General features: G+C 39.2%; 1 protein-coding gene across 1 annotated transcript in view; it reads right to left on the bottom strand.

Moving 5' to 3' along the window:
* RGL1 (ral guanine nucleotide dissociation stimulator like 1) overlaps window positions 1-24044 on the bottom strand; it is a gene marked incomplete at its 3' end in the record, with an annotated part of 79341 nt that overhangs the window by 48703 nt on the left and 6594 nt on the right. Inside the window, exon 3 of the mRNA XM_080623992.1 lies at window positions 9575-9783. Within this exon, the coding sequence (XP_080480118.1) occupies window positions 9575-9783 (209 nt within the window). The remainder of the gene's footprint in view (window positions 1-9574; window positions 9784-24044) is intronic.

Genomic DNA, 24044 nt, shown 5'->3' with positions numbered 1-24044 from the left:
AAGTAAGGAGCTTGAAGATTATTTCATTTTGGAGGGGGGAAAAAAAAAGTAATCTTAGAGAGACAGCCAGTGTCTTCCAAACTAATTTGTTAATTTAGAGAAAGCAGCCTGCAGACATGAGGAATCAACCAAAACAGTTCTTTTGCTCAGAGCTTCAAGACCCTTTCTGACTGTTTTCACTCCATTTTTTCCCAGAGCAATACTCCAGTGTGCAGTGAGGCTTTAACACAACCACCTTCTCCAACACAGTTTCTGTTCCTCTAGTATTTGTCATTCCTTCTAACTCCCAACTGTTATTTCACACAAAAGTTTTCTAGGTGGCAAGTGCCCACTTGTGCCAAAACTACTGATAACAGTTGTTATGAGTGGGAATGGCCCTGGCACTGTGAAAATGCCACTGGGAAGAGGAAACTATAGACTCAACTCCAACAGCACGAAGCAAAATCTCTTACCTCATAAGAAGCACATGTGCCTTGAAAGCAGTATTATGTATTTCATTTTCAATGGGAGTGCCCACTGTTTCAGATATATAGCTCCATAAATAATTGCGTGATTCCTTAGAAGCAGCTTTAATGAAGGGGGACAATTACACATAGTTGAGATTAAGGCAAGCTGATTTTACACATTCTGTGCTCAACTAACTGCGTCAGGCACCTGAAATTAATCTGAACAGGCAGGAGAACAAGTATTTGTGCTACAACATCCTAGTAACATCAGATAGAGAAAACATAGTGGGCTGTCTGTTTCTGCTCTGAAGGTTCACGTGAGAACTGTAACAAATTCATCTAAAGTATCTAAAATGATAAAAATATGGTAGTTTTATGCTCCTCTAGAATATCGGTCTGAAGTAAAGCTTCATATGTAAGAATCCCAGATCTGTAGAGAAAGTCAATCAGTGTAAACTGAATTCAAGCTCTCGCCACCAGATTTGCTGAACTGCAAAGAACAAGTTTTAGCACCACCATCCACCACCCTCATATTGATATTCTGCCCTACTATGGCTAACAATCTTAGAACTCCATAATACTTCAAAATAAGAACATAGGTTTCAACAATCTTATGACAAGGTCTTAATGTTGGACATATCCACTGCGATGGGGAAGCTGAGGCAGAGAAACATCAAGGGTTTGCATATTATAAGAGTGCACTGTAAAGTAAACCCAAACTAATAAAGGCAGACAAGTCTGAAAGGAGCAGCAAAGCCACAGTCTTTGACACAGTCAAAGGGTTAGGATGTCAGCTTGGGTTTACTTAGCCTTGAGTACTGTGCTAAAACCACTTGCATTATCTGAAACAGCTCATTTAAAACCAGATCTTGAATCTCCAACTACATTGTAGGCAGACATAACAAAAATTATTTGTTCCAGTTGTTTTGGAAATCTCATCATTTTATCTGTCTGGGGGGGGGGGGTAAGGTGCAACATGCACAAAAACTTGCAAACATATGTTTTGAAGTGCCCAAATTCTTCTCAGTCATCCTGAAACAATCCTGCTGGTCCTGTAAGACAGCAGCTGTATGAGAGTAGGTTTTAAGGGCTTCTTAAAATGCATCCTTAGAAATTGATTTATGTACAGGATAACCCATTTTGCCACTGAGATTTCACAGAGCTAATCCAAACATCTGAAGAAAAATATGCTTAGTTAAACTGACAATAAAGTAAGAATCCACTTCTAAACATGCTGAATAACACCTCGATCCCTTGGTGGTCACAGTGAATCACAACAGGAGCATTCACAGAGGAACCACTGCTTGGTACAAGAATGGCTGTCAATCATGTTCTGAAAATTTCTGGTGCATCAATAGCCTCTGTGCTTTCCTCTATATTCTCCCAAGCAATTTCACACCCTGCCCATGCTCCTTTTATTTGGATCAGCACTACTGAAGCTATAAAATTGAATAGATACCTTCCTTCGGATTCTTGGCTATGCCAGAATTCACTACTTAATCCTACCTGGCCTCTCCAGGCTGTCAGTTATATCCTAAAAGCTAATTTACTAGTGTTTGCAATTCAAAGTGAATGCAATTAACTATCTGAGATACTTTCTACTGTTTTCCTGCAAGGATGCAATAAATCAGAGGGGTCCTAAGATCAATACTCCCAACACTTTGCTAAGCTGCAGTGTAAAGCTTAACCTATTTTTATTAGATTTAACTCTATTGGTTTCAATATTTGCTCTTGCAGACCTGTAAATTGTTCTGCTTTTCCGAATTCTGTAACATGAGGTAACATACCTTATCAAGATGACACAAAAAGAGTATAAGGGGGTTTTTAGAGAATGATGCTGACACCTCCTCAGTGAAGATCACCCAGGACAGAACTGAGACATGCTGCTGATATAATGTACATGACATGCTATGAAGGCTGCTCCTGTCCTGTTGCTAAAGGGCAAGGATTTCACCCTCCATTGCTGTCTGCTAGGTAAGATGACTAAAATAAATCTTAGCCAAGAGATAAAAGACATTTTTCCCCTACTGGGAGAAATACGCAAAGACAGCTTCAGGTTTTGAATAAAAATTAAATTTAATTTAAATTCCAAAATTTATTGCAATGACTCACAATATCACTGTCCCGGTTATGTATGAAATATAAAATATGCAAAACATTAGGCATTTATATTTAAATGTCACTAGAGAGATACATGCTGATTTTATAATATAAATTCCTAACACAATAATAAAGTGCAGACAATTTTCTGTGCAAAACTGGAGAAGTATATAATGCTTCGTTATACTGCCAGATGTAAACCTCTGCCTATCTCTCATTGAGAGAGCTCTGCATGAACAACAGGTCATTAAATACAGATTAGGAAGAGTTAATGATACATCTGACGTAAAGAACAGTGTTTCTGAAGACTTCAACTGCTCTGTTCTCACCGGATCCTGGACAAAGAGCCATTCACTACCCAGCCTTGTATGAATGCTTTGCATACAAAAAGAGACATGGGAAACAAAAGGATCCTGTAGTCCACAGAACTTTTCAGCCTTGCTTGGCGTTTGGAAAGTTATAGGCTACTCAAAAAGACTGACTAAGCAAATGAGACCAGAATGTAATGGGCAGTACTGAATATTTAAATAGTAAGAAACAGTAGAAAGCACATCCCTGCATCTCTTTTAAGAAGGAAGTGAAGAAGAGGGAGGAAAATACTTTTTGAATAACTCAAAAATAATATGGAAAGTTTGTTTTTGTCAAAATCCCCAAACAAAGCACTGAATAAGGCTTGTAAGCATTGAAACAAACAATTTGGAGATACAGATACTCAGCAAGAATCATGAGGCACTTTGAATTATACACACATAGAATAATGGAAATGAAATACCTTTTTCAGTTGACAAACCACCTGATAATACAACAGAGGAAAGATCAGATATTACAGCAACAGTGAGCCAAGTGCCATATAAAGCACCTGTTCCAAAATGCGTGGCTCTGCTACCAAAGGACCCATTCCTTCAACGTCCCCTCTGTACCTTCATTTTTCCCTCCATTTACCCTCTATAGAGCCATTCTCCAAGCAAAAGGAATGAACTGTAAATGTAAAACTAACTTGCTGGTTTTTGCTGTCATTATTCAGCTTTAGATCTCTCATTAAACAATATCAACTCCCTTCTCTGTAAACTCCTTGGCATAGGCACTGGTTGCCACTTCATCTGCAACTGTGCCAAGTACAGCACAGCCCCACTTCTAAGTGTCATCGCAAGGAACACGATTACTAGGACAAAATAAAAGACATAAGACAGGAACTTAGCCTGCTTCTGCTCTCATCTGGACAACTAAACATCTTTGGCTTCCACTACCCTTGTGAGTGGTTAATTCCACAGCACACCCAGTGGCACTGGCACATCGTGCTGTACCCTCACAGCTAGGGGCAGGAAGAGCTGGCCTCCTCTTCCTCTATCCAGGAACTTCCATTGAGTGTTTTCACATCAAAATGCCAACAAGATTTTTTTTTTTTTAAATATCCCTGCCCACTTCAACAAAACAAAGAGAAGATATCAGAACATACAGTGTTAAAGACCTGGCAGGTTTTCAAAGCTGTCTGCTGCATTTAGATGCCAAACTTCCATGAATACTAAAGGGATGCGGATGTCCAGTTACTCTTAAATAGCTTTGAAAATACAAGTCATCCCCTTCATTTTTCAACATACCAGCCCAAGATTTTGTTTAGTTTGACTTCTATTCTATGTTAAAGAAAACCTTTATAGGCTGAATCCAGACAAAAAAAAGTCAACAGGGGTTCAGTCTCAAATTTAATAAAAGCAAAACCTTCAAGCTGAATTTGAAGTCCTTGAAGGGAAGAAAAAAAAAAAAAAAAAAACAGGAAGAAAAAACCAATCAGCCTCCCCAAAACCGAACAGATTTATTCACAATCTCCAAGAAGTGTTAGAAGTTACTCAGAAATCGTGCATTTCTGTGATAACTGTACCAGCATGGGCTGCGGGAGTAAAAAACGCTGCAAGGACTAGCACTGCACAACTGTACGATTCCTATTGTGAAAAAACCAAAGCCATGCGTGCTTGGCTTTGGGACGACTTTCTCCTGCTTTCCAATGTCATGTGAAGAGGAGTAAAGGCAATGTAAGCAACGTGTGGCAGAAAAGACTAAAGAGACACACGGGAAAAGAGAAAACTACCAACTCCTCTGCAGCTATGCAGGAAATGAAGACTACAGCACAGAGCCCAGAAAGGCCGCCTAGGAGCTACCTATGGCTGCAGAGCCTCACACGCTCACAGGACAGATTACAGCTTATTTTAATAGAGTAAGGCCCACACTGGAAAAAAGGTTTTGCCCGTAAGATTTCACAAAACCTCACCGCAGTGTGGGCTGATTTAACGAAAACAAATGTGATTCTGCATTATTCAAACCTGTTAAAAGTTCATTTTTTCTGCCCTAACACTTCAGTTTCTCATAAGCACAGCATTTGCTTTTTTATTTGCCCCATCACTCAGGGAAGATCATGTCACCTTATTTAGACAGAATGTTTCCGCATCAGATTTAGTTAATCTGTTACTGCTTGCACTGCTTGGACAGAATACTCTGCAGACAAAGCATCAAATGACCAACACGTATCCCCACATAATTAGGGTACAATATATCCAGATTTCCTAGGACACTCTTCCAAAGAGACCCAGGACTCTCACTGTCTAATCTGGGTTTGTGTATCTCTAATACATACATCAGACAATACCTCAGCACTCACAGTGAGGGGTGTATCCACAGCAAATCCAAAATAAGCTGAATGCACTGGACTTAAGGGCTATCCAGCTTCCACATGTAAATTTTGGAAGAAGTTTGTCATAGAATCATAAAACAGTCAGGGTTGGAAAGGACCTTAAGATCACGTGGTTCCAACCTCCCTGCCATGGGCAGGGACACCTCACGCTAAACCATGTCACCCAAGGCTCTGCCCAGCCTGGCCTTGAACACTGCCAGGGATGGAGCATTCACAACCTCCCTGGGCAACCCATTCCAGTGCCTCACCACCCTCACAGGAAAGAACTTCCTCCTTATACCTAAACTTCCCCTGTTTAAGTCTGAACCCGTAACCCCTTGTCCTCTCACTACAGCCCCCTAATGAAGAATCCCTCTCCAGCATGAGAATGAGGAGTCTTTGCTACTTATTCTGAACTAATGTAGAGATGAAAACTAAGCTGGTTAAATTCAACTACTATCCAATTCTTTTTTTATTTATTTTTCCTTATAACATCTGCATTTCTTCACAAGCCCGTATTCCACAGCTGTGTGTAAATCATGCTAACTTTTATATCTTAAATTTCATCTACATTTTGTCCCAAGTCATAAAATTCTAGATTATCCAAATCCAAAAGGCAAGAGAAACATCCATGGATTCTTACTCACGGTGCTCCTAAGATTTGTGAGAGGGGAAGGAAGTGGTGACCTCCTAGGATTTCCTGTGGATTCTATCATTCATTGTAAAAGGCTGGTGGTAGTGGTGAGAAGGTCAGGCAGCCTGTGTGCCCTTCAGCTGAGGGAGGTATTATAACTTATTTCGAGAGGCACACAAGCCAGTAAGATTAGAACTGGGCTCAGAAAGGAGAGTTCTATTCTGTGGAGACTTTTCCCTTGTGCTTTCTTGCCCTGTTCTGACATTTTCACCTCTTTAAAGCAACATCAGGAAGGCAGGGCTGACTTTGAGTCAAATATGCTCCAAACTTGCTGCTGTCCTAAACAACCAGACTACCAAAACTTACCTGAAATGTTGCTATAAATATCATTTAGGCTATTTGTTTGAAGCAGAACTGCAGTATTCAAACTTCCCTTGTTCTCTCTTCCTACCTTCAAAGCCATTCACAAGAGGATGTCCCTCCTTAAAGCAGGGCTTCTACCATGGCAGCACATTACTAAAAACCAATACGATGGGAACTCGATCTCTTGAAGACCACAAGGACTCAGCAGTGCACAAGTCTGGCCCAAGATCCTTTCCCCCAATCAGCAGCCAACAATGCAGTGAAAAACAAGCACATCAGCTTTAGAAAAGGACACCTATTTTCTTGTTAGTTCCTGCTTGAATGCTCAAATGAAATCCCTTTTAAACTGGCTATTCAAACATTTCAAAGCTCAGTTAGTCCTGCCTGCATAATCTGTTTTCCAATTAAGGCTGGTTTTCACTCCTCTGATAAACTCCTGAGAAAATGTAAGACTCAAGTCAGACTTGCCATTTCTTTTGTGCTGCAATCCAGTTGTAATATGACAGATGGAATTCCCAGATATGAAAATATTAAGAACTTAGTTGCAGAGTTAATTGAGCTAAATTGCACCAAGCTACACAATTTACAGATACCTTTACTGCACAGAGCTGGCATTTTCACAGGAGCCCAGAGAGTTTACATGTCTCATGACCAAAGATTCTGAGAGAACGAGTAATTACTTTCTTCAAGCTGTTTTTATAATCCTATTAACACATACTTTCCAAGAAAACAATACACAAATTAAAGCACATGCTGAATTTCATAAAGATCTTGAGTTTCTCCGCCTCTCAAATTCCTGATCCCTGATTATCTCATTTTATAATTTCAATGTTTATTAATTTTGTACACTTCTATTTTTACCTTGCTATGATCCTTTCCACTAGGGGAAAATATGGGAAGAAAACAGAACAGTTTATCTAGAGGACTCTACAAATTTCAGTGCAAAAGGAAGAATCCCAAGTGACTTCTTCATTATTCTTAGGACAGTGCAGCCTAACAGAGTTTGAACATTTTAATGGCTAGTGAATCCCTAGGAGCACCTATTGAATCCAACCAGGTAAGGCAATCAAGAGCTCCAGATACCTCCATACGAAATAACCACCTATCCTGTTATACACAGGACACACAAAGTCCTCTGTGCAGAAGCACACAGAACAAACCAGCCCAACAGCTCCAGCTGCACGACCCCTTTCCTAGTCCTGACCAGGGGCTTCGAAACAACCAAAGAGCCAGCCCACCACCAAGGACCCAAAACAGCTTCCAGCACCAAGAACTTTTCTCCAGAAACAGTACTTTGGTGATCACCCAGCTTAACAGATTTGATACTAGATTCTAAACTTGCTTGTCAGCTGCAAATAATAATACAAATTAAGTGTGATGTATGAATTGCTCTTTGCATAACAGTCTTCTGCCTCCTAAGAATAGCAAAAAACAACCAGATATAAAAGTGTAAAAATAATGGACATTTGAAAACTTAGGTGGAATTCCAAAACTGTCCCTGTGACTTAAAAACCTACTCTCACTTCACCTCAGTACGATCCCTCCTCCTAAATATTTGCATCATAGCGTATTCCTCACACTATTTTTCTTTATTACCTGTTGACAGTAGAGGGTCTTCATGGTGGGGTCTGTTGCAAAAAGTTCTAGGCATGTTTGGACAGTGAGTTTTAAAATGAAGTTGCAGTCTCAGGTAGGACATTTGTTTGCATTACTGAGGTACCTCAGTAAGAGAGAAGTAAGAATGGAAACTACTAAAAGTCAAAACTACGTTGACCATGTCGAGGAATGCACATAAATATGCTTTCTGGGAATCTAAAGTGGATGTATGAATGTACTTTAAGACAGAATTAGTTGTCTTAAGACTACTTAAGTGCCTTTAATAGAAAAGCTTCCTGTGTACAATCCTGTTCAGAGCCACCTTTGAATGACTGATTCACATTATTTAAACTCTTTGCAAGGCGTCACAGAAAAGAAAATTTACAGAAAGAAAATTTCCCCAGATACACATCAATTAACACGCAAGAATCACAAGTGAGCAGTCTGGCAACCCACCAGTACAGAGAGAGAAAACTGCACTGTTACGGGAATGATACCGAAAATACCCGTTTGGGGCAAAGCATCCTTGCAAAGGCTATTTTTTAATTCATTCAAAATTTTCCATTTAAAAAAGTATCTTAATGAAGGTAAGTAAAATAAATCATACATGAAAGATTACTGGCTGAAAGTCACAATGTATATGCATACAGCTCTTGGATTCTCTTTGGCAATCAACATGCTTAGGCAGCAAGAGATCTCATGACACTGTCACTTGGCAAGTCAGCTCCTCTCTAAAGTTACTAGAAACCATACAAACTTGATGTCCTTTCCTACTTTATTCTTAAAAGTAAAAAATTTAGAATCCAAAGCTGAAGGCATAGAAAGAATTACCCACTCAAAAGAAGGGTACATTCAATATTTTTATATTCTTTCATATATGCAATTTTTATTGCTCCTCATGTTCTGCATCTGAAATGGTATGGACTGACAGGCAAAGCTCACAGTAGTAAACCTCACTGTACAGTCTGCTCATGAGGATGGCTGCTCTTTCCTCATCTGACTTCTTCCTTGACTGTGAACTTGCTACACTTGAGCAACCACAGCTATTACTACAATCACAGCAGGCCTGGCAGCTAGGCACTTCAACACTGCTATGAACTGAGCCACAAAACATTCATTTAAAGCAAGGAGTACTATACCACTTTTCAAATACAAACGAAGAGCACAGATAACTTATCTATGCCTTGGTTCCTTATCTTCCTAGTGGGGAGAGCCAAGGTTAAAACCTGTGAGTTCTTATGCTGCTCTTCTATACTAATGAACATTAAGCAGTTCTTGTCCATCTTTAAAAAATTATGACTGCAAGTTCATGTGAAGTAATAGAAGGGTATAGTGAAATCTTGCTTATGGCTGTACAATACTTCTTCAAAATCAGCAGCCCTCAAAAAGCAGAATTACATCTGGAAATATCAGTATCCAGCAAAATATAAGCAGCTATTCTAGATTCTTATGGGCTTTGCAGCCCATGCATTCTGGCCTTTTTTTTGGGGGGGGAACAATATTAATTGTCTTGTGTCAGTCCCAGTTTGGTTTCTTAACAATCAGACACAGCACACTCTCTACCTGGTGACTATGCTTCAATGAGACTTGGGATGTGGGCAACGTGCCTTTACGCGCTTCATGTTTATGTGGAAATTGCGGATTTTGCAGTATTGTTGACATCTGTCCATCAGGTTATTAAGTTCAGGTGCACTAAATGTAACGGAAGGAATTCCAGACAACATCCCCCTGTCCTGGAAACAATGGCTTAGTTTGCATTATACTGGCTCTTACCTGTCAAGGAGAAGTTCCAGTACTTCCTTAGCAGAAGCAAAAGCTCTGTATGTTGAGAGAAAGATACTGATGTAGGTAAAATCATTATCCCCAAAAGCTGTCAGAAGGTTCTCCACAAGTTTCTCCAAAGTTCCAGCTTTTATTGTCCTGATCTTGCATGTTTCATACTGGCTGACAGTGTGTTCTGGAGGTAACTGGTCTTCTTCAACCTACAAAGTCAAAAAAAAAACCAAAGCACAACAATCAGACACAAGTCAGATCCCTGACAAGGCTTTCACAATGAAACACAGATTAAATTCCATCTTTTCCCAGGAACAGTACATCTTTAATTACTAAATTATTTTGGTTCCCCAAACACCAAATGCTCTATCAAATAACAGAGACTTTTCGTAAGTTTATCTTCAAGATACTTCTGTGACAAGCTCCACCTAAGGTTTTATAGCATGATGGCAATCAAGTTATCTTACGATCCTATCGTATATTAGTATCTAAAAGAATATCCATTATCCCACAAAGAATAATATTACTGGAGGGAACAACAGTGGTAATCCAGTGTCTCACTTAACTTTTGAATAAACATGAAAACTGACTGCAACTGTAGCATCGGCACTTGTGATTCCCTTGCTGAAAATACCAACTTTGGCTCACCACACAGAATGTAAGGTCATGAACACATCTGGATGCGGAACATTTCATCATACTTTTGCAAGGAGTTTGTCAAAGTCATCTTGCAAACGTGCCATTATAACATTTCAATTTTCTCTTACAGTTTCCAGTAGGTACAGTATTTGTCAACAAATCTAGGGTTTGGTGTTTGGGGTGTGTGTGCTTTTTAAACAGCAGTTGGTTTTAACGCTTACATCTGGCTTTAAGTCTGAAGTAGCTAGAAACATTCCCTTACATTCTACCACTGTTTGGAGGGAAGTTCAGAAGATGATTTTTGTGAGTAGTTTAAATACTTATTTGTTAAGTAGGTGTGATAAAAAAGCTTTAAAAACGGGATTATAAATGAAAACAACAAGAGCAGCCTAACAGAAAATTCCTCTCTACCTTTTGAGTTGGCTGTCTCTGGGAAGGAACTTTCAGACCACTGACGTAGGAAAGGCTGAACTCTACAGAGGCAGCATGAGGGAGGTGTGCAGTTCCCCTCCCACTGTTGCTGTTTAGCGATCGATGTACTACATCGTCAGGTTGAGGAAAATGTGCTGTGATGCATCTACGCTTCTGCCTTGATTCAAATACCAGGCATGAATAATCACTATTTAATCACTATTATCGCATATCACTAGCACCAGTGAAACTCCAGTAACAAAAAGGGCCTTTTGCTTCAGAGAAGGAAATGGCTTGAGCCTATTCAAGTGTCTGCAACCATGAGAGAAAAGAAAACCCCTTTCAAAAATCCCCAGACATCGCTACGATTTATGTAAATAAACTATTGAAAGGTCATCTTAAAGAATTAAATAAATTTTTAAGTATTCACATTTATTGAGTTTAGAAGGTATTTTAAGGCAAGCCTTGTATCTAGCTAGGATTAATGACATTATGCAAAGGGAAAATCAGACCATCATGAAATATTTCAAGACTATGGCAAAAAAACCCAATTTAAATCTTTTTAGGTTAAATACATCAGTAGAAAAATACTACAGGAAATAAACTTGCATTGGGTATGAACACACAGTAGTCTATCTTAGTTATTAAAATACAACCTGCTGTCTGCATTTAACAAAAACACCCTCCAAAAACTAGAAAGGGAAAGAAAAAGACAGGAATAATATCAGTATCCCTCAATGTTCTTGACTTTCTAACAATAAGTGGGCCTGAGTACAGGCATTTTTTGGCAGAAAAGTACCTCTGTGTCTGTAGGAAGCCCTGAAAGAGCAGGAACATCTTGTAGGATCAAGACACAAGGCCCCATTAACAGACTGTAAAGAGTGTAGACACAGTACGGAAGCAAAGGTCCTAGGAAATTTGCAGCAACATGTCAACTGCAAAATGTCATTTTTCAGTTGAGTTTAAGTCACTGAAACAAGTCAGGCTCAGAGGCCTTTTTCTGCCTACCTGCTACAGCAAACTGGGCTTAGAAAGTGGCCAAGCCAGAGCACAGCCTTTCATTTCACTTGGTTGGGTCAAGTTTAATCCAGATTAGCTGCCCACCCTTGTTCACCCCACAGCTGCAGAAACACACCAGCTGATACAGGGAAAACAAGCTTGTGTGCAAGATGCAAGACAAATTCTGGAAGCACTGCTGATTTACATCTGCTTGACTGTGAAACTGCAAACTGACTTGGCCTTGTGTCATGAACCCATTAATGCCTTTTACAAATCGACAAGGCAATGCACAGTGCTACTGCACCAAACCCACTGTTACCCCAGCGCAAGCCCACAGGAAAAGAATCCAATTTCACCAGGATAACTTGCAAAATATTGTTCCATGGATCGGAAAGCTGTTTTAGAAGTGTATAATCTGTTACATACCTGACTTAAAGACCTATCTGGAACATATATAACACCACCATTACAGAAATACTAAAAGGATATATTGCTACTACCACTATGTATCTCCTCCACTCAAATTTTCCCTAAGCCATACCTGATTGGACAAAAAAAAAAGATGAAAAAACCCAAAAGAACCACTTTATTGCTGACTTTTCATCTTACAATTAAAATACATTTCTGTATTACTAGTTAGACAACACAACCACTTTCAAACAGGGAAGAAAGTCAACACCACTGTGCTTAATTATTACTGTTCTTTCCAACAGATTGTCCCACTCACAGTGGGACTTACAGCCATATTCTACTCAGTGTGTGTAAAAAACACTCTCATTCACTTACGTGACTGTACCAAACAAGGGCAGAATCTGCTTCCAAGATTGACACATGCACAATATTTTCCATTAATTGCAACACTGCAACTTCCCCAAGACATCATCTTGGGAGAATGTTTAAAAAAGACTTTTTTTTTTTTTTTTTTTTTTTTTAAAGAGGGCAAAACAAAAAACAACCCCAAACTCCCAAAATCTAAACCTGAGTTTTGTCAGTTAAACTGCTAGAAACCATTTTAGGAAATTTTTAGGTATTGTCTGTGTTTGTATTATTTTAGCAATTCTGCCTGTAAGTTTAAAAGGAAAAAGGACTTGGCAGATGAGGTCAATAACAGACTTTCAGAATAAGACATTGTGGGCTGAGTTAGCATGCTAGCAGGAAACTGCTCGATCTGGATTTAATCAAGAGGCCATCTCTTCACTGACACAACCAGGCTACCCAAAGGCGAGTTTTAACGCTTGCTTTTGTGCTGTCTGCTAAGAGGAATACTGCTATTAAAAGATGTTCTTAAAGCTCTTTGCAAGCTTTGACAGTGGCACACAGTGATCACTGTTACATGGTACCAATTAACAGCACCAGAACTTTTACGCCATTTTGTGCATCAGAACAACAGAAAAGGCTCTCCAGCACTTTCCTCTCATCTCTTTCAACATGTCCAGAAGTCTAACAAAGATGTCAGACCCCAACATCTCAGGGCTTCAGTAAGATTTTCTTGGTCCTCCACAAGGCTAACCATAAACAAACAGATATGACATTTTAGAGTCCGAGTTATTTTGTATTTTTAAACAGTATTATTTTGATTTTTCAGGCAACAGATGATAGCTTTGATAATCTGCAAGTGTAACTAATGAGCAAATAGCTTCCAACCATATAGACAGCATCTTTCAAAAGCAAATGTAGAAAGATTGAACTGAAGTATAATCTTGTAAGTCCTTGCTTTTTGAGGCTGTGCAGGTACTGATGACCTAGGGTAATTCTAGTATCTTTACTAATTCTCTGCAATGCTGGACCTTAAAAGGGGCACACCCTCACAATCATCTTGCAGCTATGCAGCGCAAAACATTACCCGTGTATACAGCTCTTGCTGAAACATGAGAGCTCCATGCAGACTGAAACACATTCAGACTAAAATGTTCCTCCAAACACAAACTGACTCCAACACCAGCTGCAGATGCCCTGTACTGAAGGAGCTATAATTTGGTTCCAAGCTGGCTGTAATCAAGGGCCTGACCCTGCCCTGTACAGGCTGGCTCCTGCATCCACACTCAGTCTCACCGACTCACCAAAGCATTGTGAAAGTGCAAGATAGCCACACACACAATTGCAGGATGAGGAAAAGATATGAGTATCAGCATAATATCCAACAGACGTATTCTCTCTGCAGTGGCCACCAACACAGGGTTTGAGGAAGCATGCCCTAAATTACAAGCAGCTTGTTACCAGGTGTGTAAAAGCAACACTCCTTCATGAATCTGGTGAGACACCGTGTGCAACCTTCGATACCCCAATCTCCATTTCCCATCAGTTCTTCTCCGCAAAACTGGAAAAGAGATGCTGATCTCTGGCCATTTTGCCTACCAATGACAGGAAAATAAAGCAGAACTTGCATATGTCCCAAAGTTGCCAGGTGTTTCACTCAGTTTGAAAGCTAAAATACAGATCTGCATTCCACAGCCCTGTGGGCCAAAGGTACAAATGCTACCTGTTGACATTCCATGGGATTATAAATTAGAAACTCCACCACCTCCTAAATTAACGATACATCCTAGCAACAGGGAACAGAGATTCAAGATTTTAATAAAAAAAAAAAAAACCCAGTTCAAATTCTGAACAGTACAAAAGTAGGCTGCTACCCAAATAGAAACATAAAGAACTGCAGCCACTACTTTATAAATATCACTCGAAACAATTGCTTTTACCAAAAAACCCCACTGGTTTGCACTTTTTTTCCAATGCAAATATTATCCATTGAGATTCTGAAAGCAAGAATTGTGGAATGAAAACAATGCGATTGTGTTTCATTAGGCAGACTGGAATAAAGTACTGAAAGAAAACAACTGGGATGAAGAAGAAGTAAATGAGACACCAAATATTCTTCAGGCTTAGTCATTTAAAACATTACCACTTTACTAAAGGCTTGTTTTATTCAGGAATTCTGCAGAAGTAGTCTCAAGATAGTGAAACTCGTCTCTCCACAACACAGTTTCTACTGATTTTGACAGATTTTCAAATGCTTTTCACTTTCCTTGAACCTTACAGCTTTTCCAGATGGGGAGTTTTCCACTCTAGCTATTTTTATTAACTTCAGGGACAGACACCCTGTGCTAGAATAAAACTGCCTAAAGTGCAGTAACTTATAATTTAACTAAAAATAAGGCACTCTAATCAAGAATGACTGTTTCATTTCACTGATTGCCTAACTGTGAAAATGTGAATAACCTTAAACCTTCTGAATGAAGGATTTGAATTCCTGAATGAAGGAATGAGATTTTTTTGTCATTTGACCCTTATTATTTGGATATTGCTTCCCTACACACTATTCTCTAGCATAAGACTTTAATTAACTACAGTCATCCTTGGGAGGGTGAAGGGGGAAGAAGGGGGGGGGGGGAAAAATCAAATAATGGAATGAGTAAGCTTCAAAAGCTCCAGAAATAAAAGCATCTATAATGCCAGATGTAATACCTAAGAGAAGAAAAACCTTAATTTAACATGCAGTAACACATCACTGAAAGAAAGTAGCAGGGCAGATGAAACAGAAAAGTTGTCTGAAGAACAACCAGATCCCACAGCAAAATCCCCACAGAAAATAGCAGTGACAGGACTAAGCTTATCAAATGAAGTCAGAAGTATTTTAACTGTCACTAGAGAAGGCCCCTAGCTATACTCATTGACACTTCCTCTTGCAATCAGTTTGCAATGCTGGTAGTATTTAAAGAGCCTTGCATCCCATCATTGTCCTCATGCTCCACTCTGCAGAACTGCCAGCCTGGAAAACAGCTTGCATGAGACTGGACTCAATTTAAAGCAGAATCTCCAGTCTAGGAAACGGTGGCTTGAAATGCAGGATTTGGGTGGCTAGAGGTAGCATCTCCTGCAGCCTGCAGACTCCAGGCAGCGTAGACACTTGGCTTTGCAAGAGTGCCTGCTCTTATTGTACAGTACACTTGGAAATGAAATCACTATGGAGCTGTTTCCACTTTGCAAATTCCCATTTCCACATTTTGGATGCTGCTGAAAAAAAATCAGAATTCTGTATGTTGACTGCACCAATCTCCGAAGCCAGAACGGCTTTATGACTTTTCCTATGATCTGAGAGCTAGGGGTATTCCTGGATTTCCAAACCTCCACCCTTTTCCTTTCCTTTCTTACGACATAACCTTTCCTGGCAGCAACCCAGAGCTTCCAGGATCAATCCTTAGAGCTCACAGCCTGGCTGGTATCTGCCTGAAGAGCTGGCAAGCAGTAATAAAAGCTATAGGTCAGATTTAGAGGTTAAGAGAAATAAAAAATAAAAAAAAAAGAAAAGAAAAAGCCTCTTACACAAATGCTGCTGCTCAGTTAGAACCCTTTTACTCGGGCATCTTGCAGCTACTTAAAGCCACTCTGGGAGAAAATGAGAAACAACATGCATACCATGGTGCTGAGCTGTGCATTCTCACACCTTCTGAAGTTATGCAAATTTAGACTCATTTGGATATCAGTGAATTACATGGGACTAGCCCCAAATGAATCAAAGCAAAAGTAAAGAAGTCTAATTTACACATCATTTCCCACTGCATGCATTTAAAGTTTAGGCAGGTGCATTAAGAAATCGAATTTTCAAAGTGGTCTACATTAAAATGGCATTGTCCAGCTCTTAAAAATGGTGGAACTTGCTCAGCCATGGGAACACATAAATTCTTCCTCTGAGTTTGTCCCACTTCTTAGAAGCATCTGTGCAGCAAATGAATGTAGCCATATTATTCAGTGAGAATCAAGTCCTCTGAGAAGTTCACTATGCAGCAATGCCCTAACAGCTTAGCCCCAAACTTCCATCTCTATCTTGTATGATTTATGCATTTACCTTTTCACTGCTTCTTACCTACAAACAGTTTTCTCATCCTGACTCTCACCTCTCTTGCTAGAAAGACTTTTAACAAAATCAAGACAAGCCCTCCCACCCTCTTGTCTGACTTACTCTTCATGGAACCTGAAACATCAGATAACCTAAACCCTTCCCATTTTTGTCGTGCTTCACAGCTCTACAGTTCACCACAATCTTGGTCACTCTTAAACGTGCCAGAGATGTATTATTTTCATAATACGTCAGTATGTATAAATATTCCTTGCTGTGGTTTTAGTCGGACATTGAAGCTTTAGCTGGTTTCTAATTTAAAATAGAAAAGTAAGAAACAGAAACCAGTAAATTGTCAGGTAAGACACTCAGCCATGCATATCTTGCATTTTTTGAGGAATAGCTATCATCAAATGACATTTTCTAGAAACACTCTTCTAACCCAGCAAACATGTCCCATATTAAATATCTGTCCAAAGCCCTTCTGTATCAGAGAATTACTTTTGTAAACCTCAGAATCCTCCTCTCTTCAGTGCATAGGAAAACCAAATGTCCAATCACCAAACTAAGCAGTAAATAGATACTCTAAATAACAGCTAAGTTAATAGAGCACCAAAGTGAAGGCAAAGAAGCAGCTTTTATTGCCGATTTTGGCAGAAAAATCAGCCCATTTTGTCAAATATTTTGACTCCTGGAGACAAATGTTACATAGTGTTATACAGGAGACAAGTGTTACATAGCGTCTCAATGTAGGAAAAGCTCTTCACAGAGTCTTTGGATTTGCATAAAACAGTCAGTGATTAACTGTCAAAACTAACAAAAGCTTTTACAGGTATGGATTACTGAGGGTCCCTAAAAGAGGAAAATAGGCAGTTGGAGCAGTTCTGTGCCCCCAAAACAGTAAATAATAATTACTGTTTCTGCTAACAACCCTGATCTTCTCTTCCTTGCCATACTGTTGCTGCTTCCAGTCTGCCCTGGAAATTCATAGGTGGCAAAGCCTGCTTACAGTTCCCACATGAGTTACTTACTAGGAACCATAAAGGAGAAAGGAAGGGAGGCTGAGCGAGGAAAAACAGTACAAAAAGGTGGCAGACAGCTCAGATATTTCACTTGACTCTGAAACAGTCAATAGCTTTCAGTAATCCTGACTATAGAATAGAGTGATAGCTATATTGTGCCTTTCATAAGAGGAATACTTAGGTGTTCAAGCTCACAGCACAGCCAATGCTATATTTATATACAGAATGCAAGCCTCATGTATGATCATCTGAAAACATGGCATGATCAAGCAGGACAACTGTTAACTGCAGATGGTAGAGAGTTTGGCCCTTCAGATTACAGTCTTGCAGGAAGAAGAGTCCCTCCTCGGAGGTCCTCAAAAGTGGCTCAAGAGAGTCTTAGCACTCTGGAAATTCAAGTCATGGTGATAGTAGCCACAAATGGTAGAGCCATATGCAAGACCGCTGTATACTTCAGATATAACCTTCTATCTATTCTATAACCTTCAATTTGCAGAAGGGAAGGTTAATATTGATGTCCTCTACAAGGCACTTCAGAGTCTATAGATGACAGGTACTCTATTAAACTAAGAAATATCATGTCTACACTGAATCCATTAGACTCTGACGTAGAAGGCCACCAAATCAATCCAGTTTTGTTGCAAATAGCACACAGTGGAAGCTAAAGATGGCAACTAAAAACACGAAAAATATGTGCATTCAGCTCAAAAGGCCAGATCCCAGCTCAGTTTTTTTTAAGGTCTGCTGGAAGCTTGAAAACAAACTTGTCTTTTACCAACACGAACACTTCTCCCCAGTTCCTCCTCACCTATTTTACAATCTTTGGAGGAGTCACCTGCCAGTGTCACGCAATACCAGCCAGTCTAGATCTTTATATAGGGTTGAGAAACCCGAGCATTCAACATACGAGACCTAAGAGACCTCCACATGGCCTTAGCTTTTGTACTGTCACCAGGCGACTGCAGAATACCGTCATAAGCCAACAACTAAGGTCACAGCAAGCAAAGAGTAGTACAAACCCACATATGAACAAATACTTTGAAAAGAAAACACTATCAAAAGTCATTGTGGGATTTTTGTTAAACAACATGACACACAGATATGTATTGTAAACAGCCACATTGAATACACATAATGGAATTCACTTACTGTGTAAATGGAATTCACTTATTAGTGTGTAAATCTCTTACAGAAGAGCTAACTAAACTCTGAAAGTATGGCAAAAATGCCTAACACCATGTCAACTTCCCAACTTTAAGAATATTTCTAACAAATATGAACACACAGAGGTAATAACCTAGCTTCTGCACTTCAGTAAGTTAGGCTGACCTAAAAGCACGTATTAGTTCCTTTTTGTCCTTCCAGGACTCCTTTTGTATGCAAATACTGAAGAACTTTATACAAGGTAGACTGTATAAGCTGCAAGTCAGGTTACCTGATTCAGTGACATCTGACAACACTGTGGCCTCTACAAAAAATTTTCACCTAATTTAAACTAATCTAGATTTCAAAGGCCTACAACATTGGACCTTTCTCCCCATGCCACCCACATCAATATCCTCCCAGATATAAAATATACAGCTGCTAAAGTCATCATGCAAGCCCACAAATAACTCATAGTCTGCCTTGAAAGTGAAAGCTTTATCCCTATCCCAAGACTCATGGTCTTATTCACCTCAACACTTGTGCTGAAATAACTACATAATTGCAATTTTAATATTGCGTCCTCTCCAACCTCCCTAATTCCCCATTTTATTGTTAAATGGCCCTTGATTACTTTGGCAAAAGGCTACACATCACAGGATTATTTCCAGTACAAGTGAATTTTTATGCCACTTGATACTGCTATAGTATTAGCCCAATGACATCACCACTGCACTGAAGTTGAAAATCTACAATTACCTTCATATTTATAAGCTGAATGCTAAAGATGACAACTCTATATCTAGAATAAGAAATATCACAGATAAGTTATTACACAAATTCTGTTTGTGAAACACTGGCCAGCAAAGCCATTTGCCATGCTTCTTTCATGAAAAATGCTAAACCAAAATATGCTGATATTTTTTATTAAATGCCAAGTATAGCAAAGAGAAGGGATGACTGATATTACAAATAACAGACAGATTTAATATGGCCAGAGTCACACCATTTTATGAAAACTATATGTGAACATGAAAATATTGTATTTTGACTATTTAGAAACCCAAAGACCATTTTCCACCAGTATGTATGTTGCTGGTAGTAAAAAACTGTGATACTGCTCCTGTGAAAAGTCACGCTATTTTCTTCCTCTTCCAGGAAGGTAATTTAATTGTGGAGCTCACCATCACTTCCTGCGCAGTCAGTAGAAACAAAGAATGCCCTGTATGAGACAGCAGGCAACGATGTTGAATTCAAAATGGATTTAAGGATGCCACAAGTAATTATTCTGTTGTATAATAGTAGCATGAATGCACATTACATAACCCAAAATGCTTTTATTCACCCTGATCATATTGTTGGCTTTCCTTTCATACTGTAAAGCTTGGTCAGACAGTACACAGAAATTAAAAATGTACTGACTCAGAAAAATCAGTGTAAACTGCTACTGCACTCAGTGTAAACAACACGACAAGAGTGAGAGATTATAATAGTACGAATAGCTGAAAAACTGTAGGTGTGAGGAGATTAAATGCATTCTGACAGAGAAGAAAATATTTTGCAGAAGACTGATTCAGATTTTAAAATAAACCGAACTTGAAGCATAAGGTATTTTAAGGTATTTTTTTATTAAATATCCAGGAAATGTTGTACCATGTTTCATAAAAATTATTGTTAAAAAATCTTGGCAATAAAGATTGCTAATCTTTTATAAAAGAAAGAATTTAGCAGTAAGTAACCATTTGCATGACCACAGCATGAATACATACTTAAGCTGCATTATAAACTTCATTTCAATGGCTGTGCTTTTTACTACCCTTCGTTTTAAAACTAAGAGATCTCTCCAGGGTGGGGCCCGAGTAGAAAATGCAGTTATAGTAAACTAATGCTACTTAATATGAGTTACCAGTGTGAACATTGATTTAAGTGCTGAAAGAGTCCAAAAATACTAGTTCAATCAGTAGTTCAGGTCAAACTGTATTTCTAGTATATTATCTAGACATAACAGGGCACCTGATTAGGAATCTCTTAGGATTCTTCTCTTGTATACGTACACACACACAGAGAAAGGGAGTGTCTACATATAACACATCTGTATGTACTACACCTTTAATGGCAACATCCTTGTGTTAATTCTATAGGTATATTCTCTATGACAAATTCTGTGTGTTCTATGACAAACTGCATAAGCGTATGACAACTAAACATACTGCATACGTACACAAATTACTGCATTCTTGTAACTACAGCACTCAGCCATTAACCCATTTCTTTTCATGGAGCAGAAAGTAGCACAGGTTGCATGAGCTGGCACTGAGCCCGCTGCAGACATTTAAGAATACTATGTTGCAGCTGAACTTCAATCTTTAGTCAATGAACACAAATCAAAACACACACATACTTATGTGGAAGTATTCAGTGAGAATACAAAATAAGCATAGCTTATAAGTAAGGGAGGAAGAAAGAGCAAAAAATGTCAAGCTGTAAGATAAAACAGAAATTGTTCATGTTTACTGCCTAAGTTGGTTTTGTTTTGTTGTTGGTTTTGAGGGGTTTTTTATGAGGGGTTGTTATTTAATTACTCATCAGCCATTAGTAACATAACTTTGTTCTCTGTCCTGTTCTAACCTTCCAGCTACCTGATGTTTTCTGAGCAAAATGACTGGTTCTGCGTAAAGAATGCAAGCCTCATGGTTAAGTAAGTGTGCAAGAGTTCATTTACATTTTGTATGCTACAGGGAGCCAGCAGACTGAAAGCACAGCCAAAATCAATCTGAAGCACTCAATGGGAGGGATGCAAAAGCATAAGATCTGACTTCCAAATGAAATACGTTATTGTTACTTATGAAACATTTCCAGCAACAGCACAATGGCTGCCATGTCAAAACAGAAGATCACCCCTGCCCTAAAAGATTTCTACTCTGAAAGTACAAACTGCACTGCAGGTAGAGCCAGAGATTACTACAAACCAAACACAGACAAAGGATGTGTGGGCCTATCTTAATAATAATTTTCTTGTTGCATTTGCACGTAATATTTACACTGACTTCCAAATGGACCTCAAGAGCATTTAGTTAACTAATGTCTTTCACACTGAAGATAACCGTTAATCCTGAATAGTGTACTGACTTGCCATTTGCATCCCAACACCAATAAAGCTTTGACGTTATGAACCTCATCTAACGAGTTCTATACACATGAATACTATAAACAACTGAAGGACATTCTGCGCTAGATTCGAGTCAAAAAGCGAAACTCAATATGATTCAATGCATGCAAGCTTTTTTGCAAGTTTATGTGAGGCATAAACTATAGATAGGAGGAAATAAAACCCTAGACAGCTTATGAGCATGTGACAATCTATTTCTGCTTTGGGATATACAGATACTCAGAATTCTAGATCACTGATTTTTAAGGGTCGGAAGGAGCTACTGATACCCGGAAGTCTAAGCTAATAGATGGGATATATCACAAATCTCCAGTTTAAAGCCCAATAGCTGTGATAATTTGAACACATCTCAAAGCTGTCAGCCATTCCATATTCAATCATTCTGGACCTTTCAATATAAAATGCCACTTTATAATAAAAACATGTTGTTTCACTTGCATATAGAGCCCATGGACTCCCTAGAAAGGAAGAAACAGTTAATGACTAGGAGAAAGGTTGAGCCTTCATAAGGAAAAAGACAACTGTACAAAGCACTGGAAGGGCTGGAACGGGAAAAGAAAATAATTCTTTAAACTGCTTTCAGAACAAAAAGGTGGGAAGAACATAAAAGGGAAACAGATGAAAGAATAGAATATAATAACAGGATCATTCTGCAAAAGCATTTGAAATGCCTACAACATATTGGTGCCATTGTGGCACAGTAGCTGCATTGCTAGCGGTAGTCCACAGGCCGTGTGCTGGAGACCCACGAAGAACTTGAAAGCCACTGCAACCCCCTCAGGTACAGCAATTCATTCCACAGGAGAGGCGCTTCTCCACGTGCTGCATGGTGCATCTTTGGGGTCCTGCTGGAATGTTTTAGGAGGGAGGTAAACTCTAGTGTCTCATCCAACACTCTTTCTCTTCACAGAAGGGATTAGAACAGCCAAGTCTCTGCACCTGTAAGCAGCAGAGTATATTGCTTTCCCAGATTTCAACAATGAAGATTGGATAACAGAATCACAGGGCATATCGGAGGATCTTGCTCTGCTACAGAACTTTTCTTGCTTGTCCAGCAGAGCAGAAGAGTTTTCTCTCTCACAGATCTGAATACTCTACATTTGTGTTAAAACACAAGAGTTTGCTTCTACGCTCCTCGGATCACTAGATCTGAAAATGAATAGTGAGTATATTATAGGTGAGAACATGAAATGCCCAAAAGTTAAGTTGGTCAGTTTAAGCTACAGGGTGAGTCACTAGCCAAAGAATAGTGAACACAGGACTCCTGACTTGCTGTACATTTCTAAATCCAGTACCATAATTATCCTTAAATTTGTATGACATGACCATTATACATAATAATGTGCTCAATATCACCTGGATCAAACAGTTTATTCTCAGTGAAGATTTCACTTTAAGTCATGGGAGACAAAGGGACGACCACCACAAGTTTCAGTGGTGCTTGCAGTATGCAGCAACTTCTGCACTGATGCAGGGCTGAGCTACACAGAGATGACCACAAAAATGTGGACATAAATTGGTATTTGGACACAACTTGGTAGCAAAGAGGAACAAGTAAAAACTCCATCAGACTGTAACCCAGTAACCTGACAGAGCAAAAGGGTAATGACTGCTACCACACAAAATGGTAGAAAGCTTCACACCTAATGTAGAGGTTGCCAAAGTTTTATTTCAATTGCCAACACTGCTGAAGGGTAGCTACAGTCTGATGGGCAACAGATGGCTTATACAACTAAATGACGAGAAATATAAGAGGCCAGCAAAACAGTCTATTGAAAGTACTACCCTCAAAGGTCGCAGCATTGCACACAGACCAGAGAAAAGATCTGAAGGGTTAGAGTAGGCAGAAAATTAAATCATTCAGAACAACACTTGGAAGGAGCAACAAAAAGCAAACAATTCTGCAAAGTATAAATAACGGGTACCAAAGCCAGTCAAAGGACACTATTCTTCCAATGCATAAAAGGTCTGATGAGACCACATGTAGAGTACCATACTCTGTTCTAACTGCTTTATTTTTAAAGTGGCTGTTATGAAGTTGAATGGGGTAAAGCAAAAGGCAACCCACATGATTCCTACATTTGCAGAGTCTAAAACAGCAAGGACGCAAACGTTTCACACACACACACACACACACACACACACACACACAAAAGCAGTATCTGAGCACCCAGAGTTCTCATCGACCAGGAGGAGATTGCAGGACTGCTGGAAAACAGGCCCACAACAAACTCCCGTACTACGTTGCAATGT

This window comes from Psittacula echo (genome assembly GCF_963264785.1).
Source record: "Psittacula echo genome assembly, chromosome: 7".
NCBI classification, from domain to species: Eukaryota; Metazoa; Chordata; class Aves; order Psittaciformes; family Psittacidae; genus Psittacula; species Psittacula echo.
Note: the sequence above shows the minus strand (reverse complement) of the source record. Positions and strands in the feature narration are given on the sequence as shown.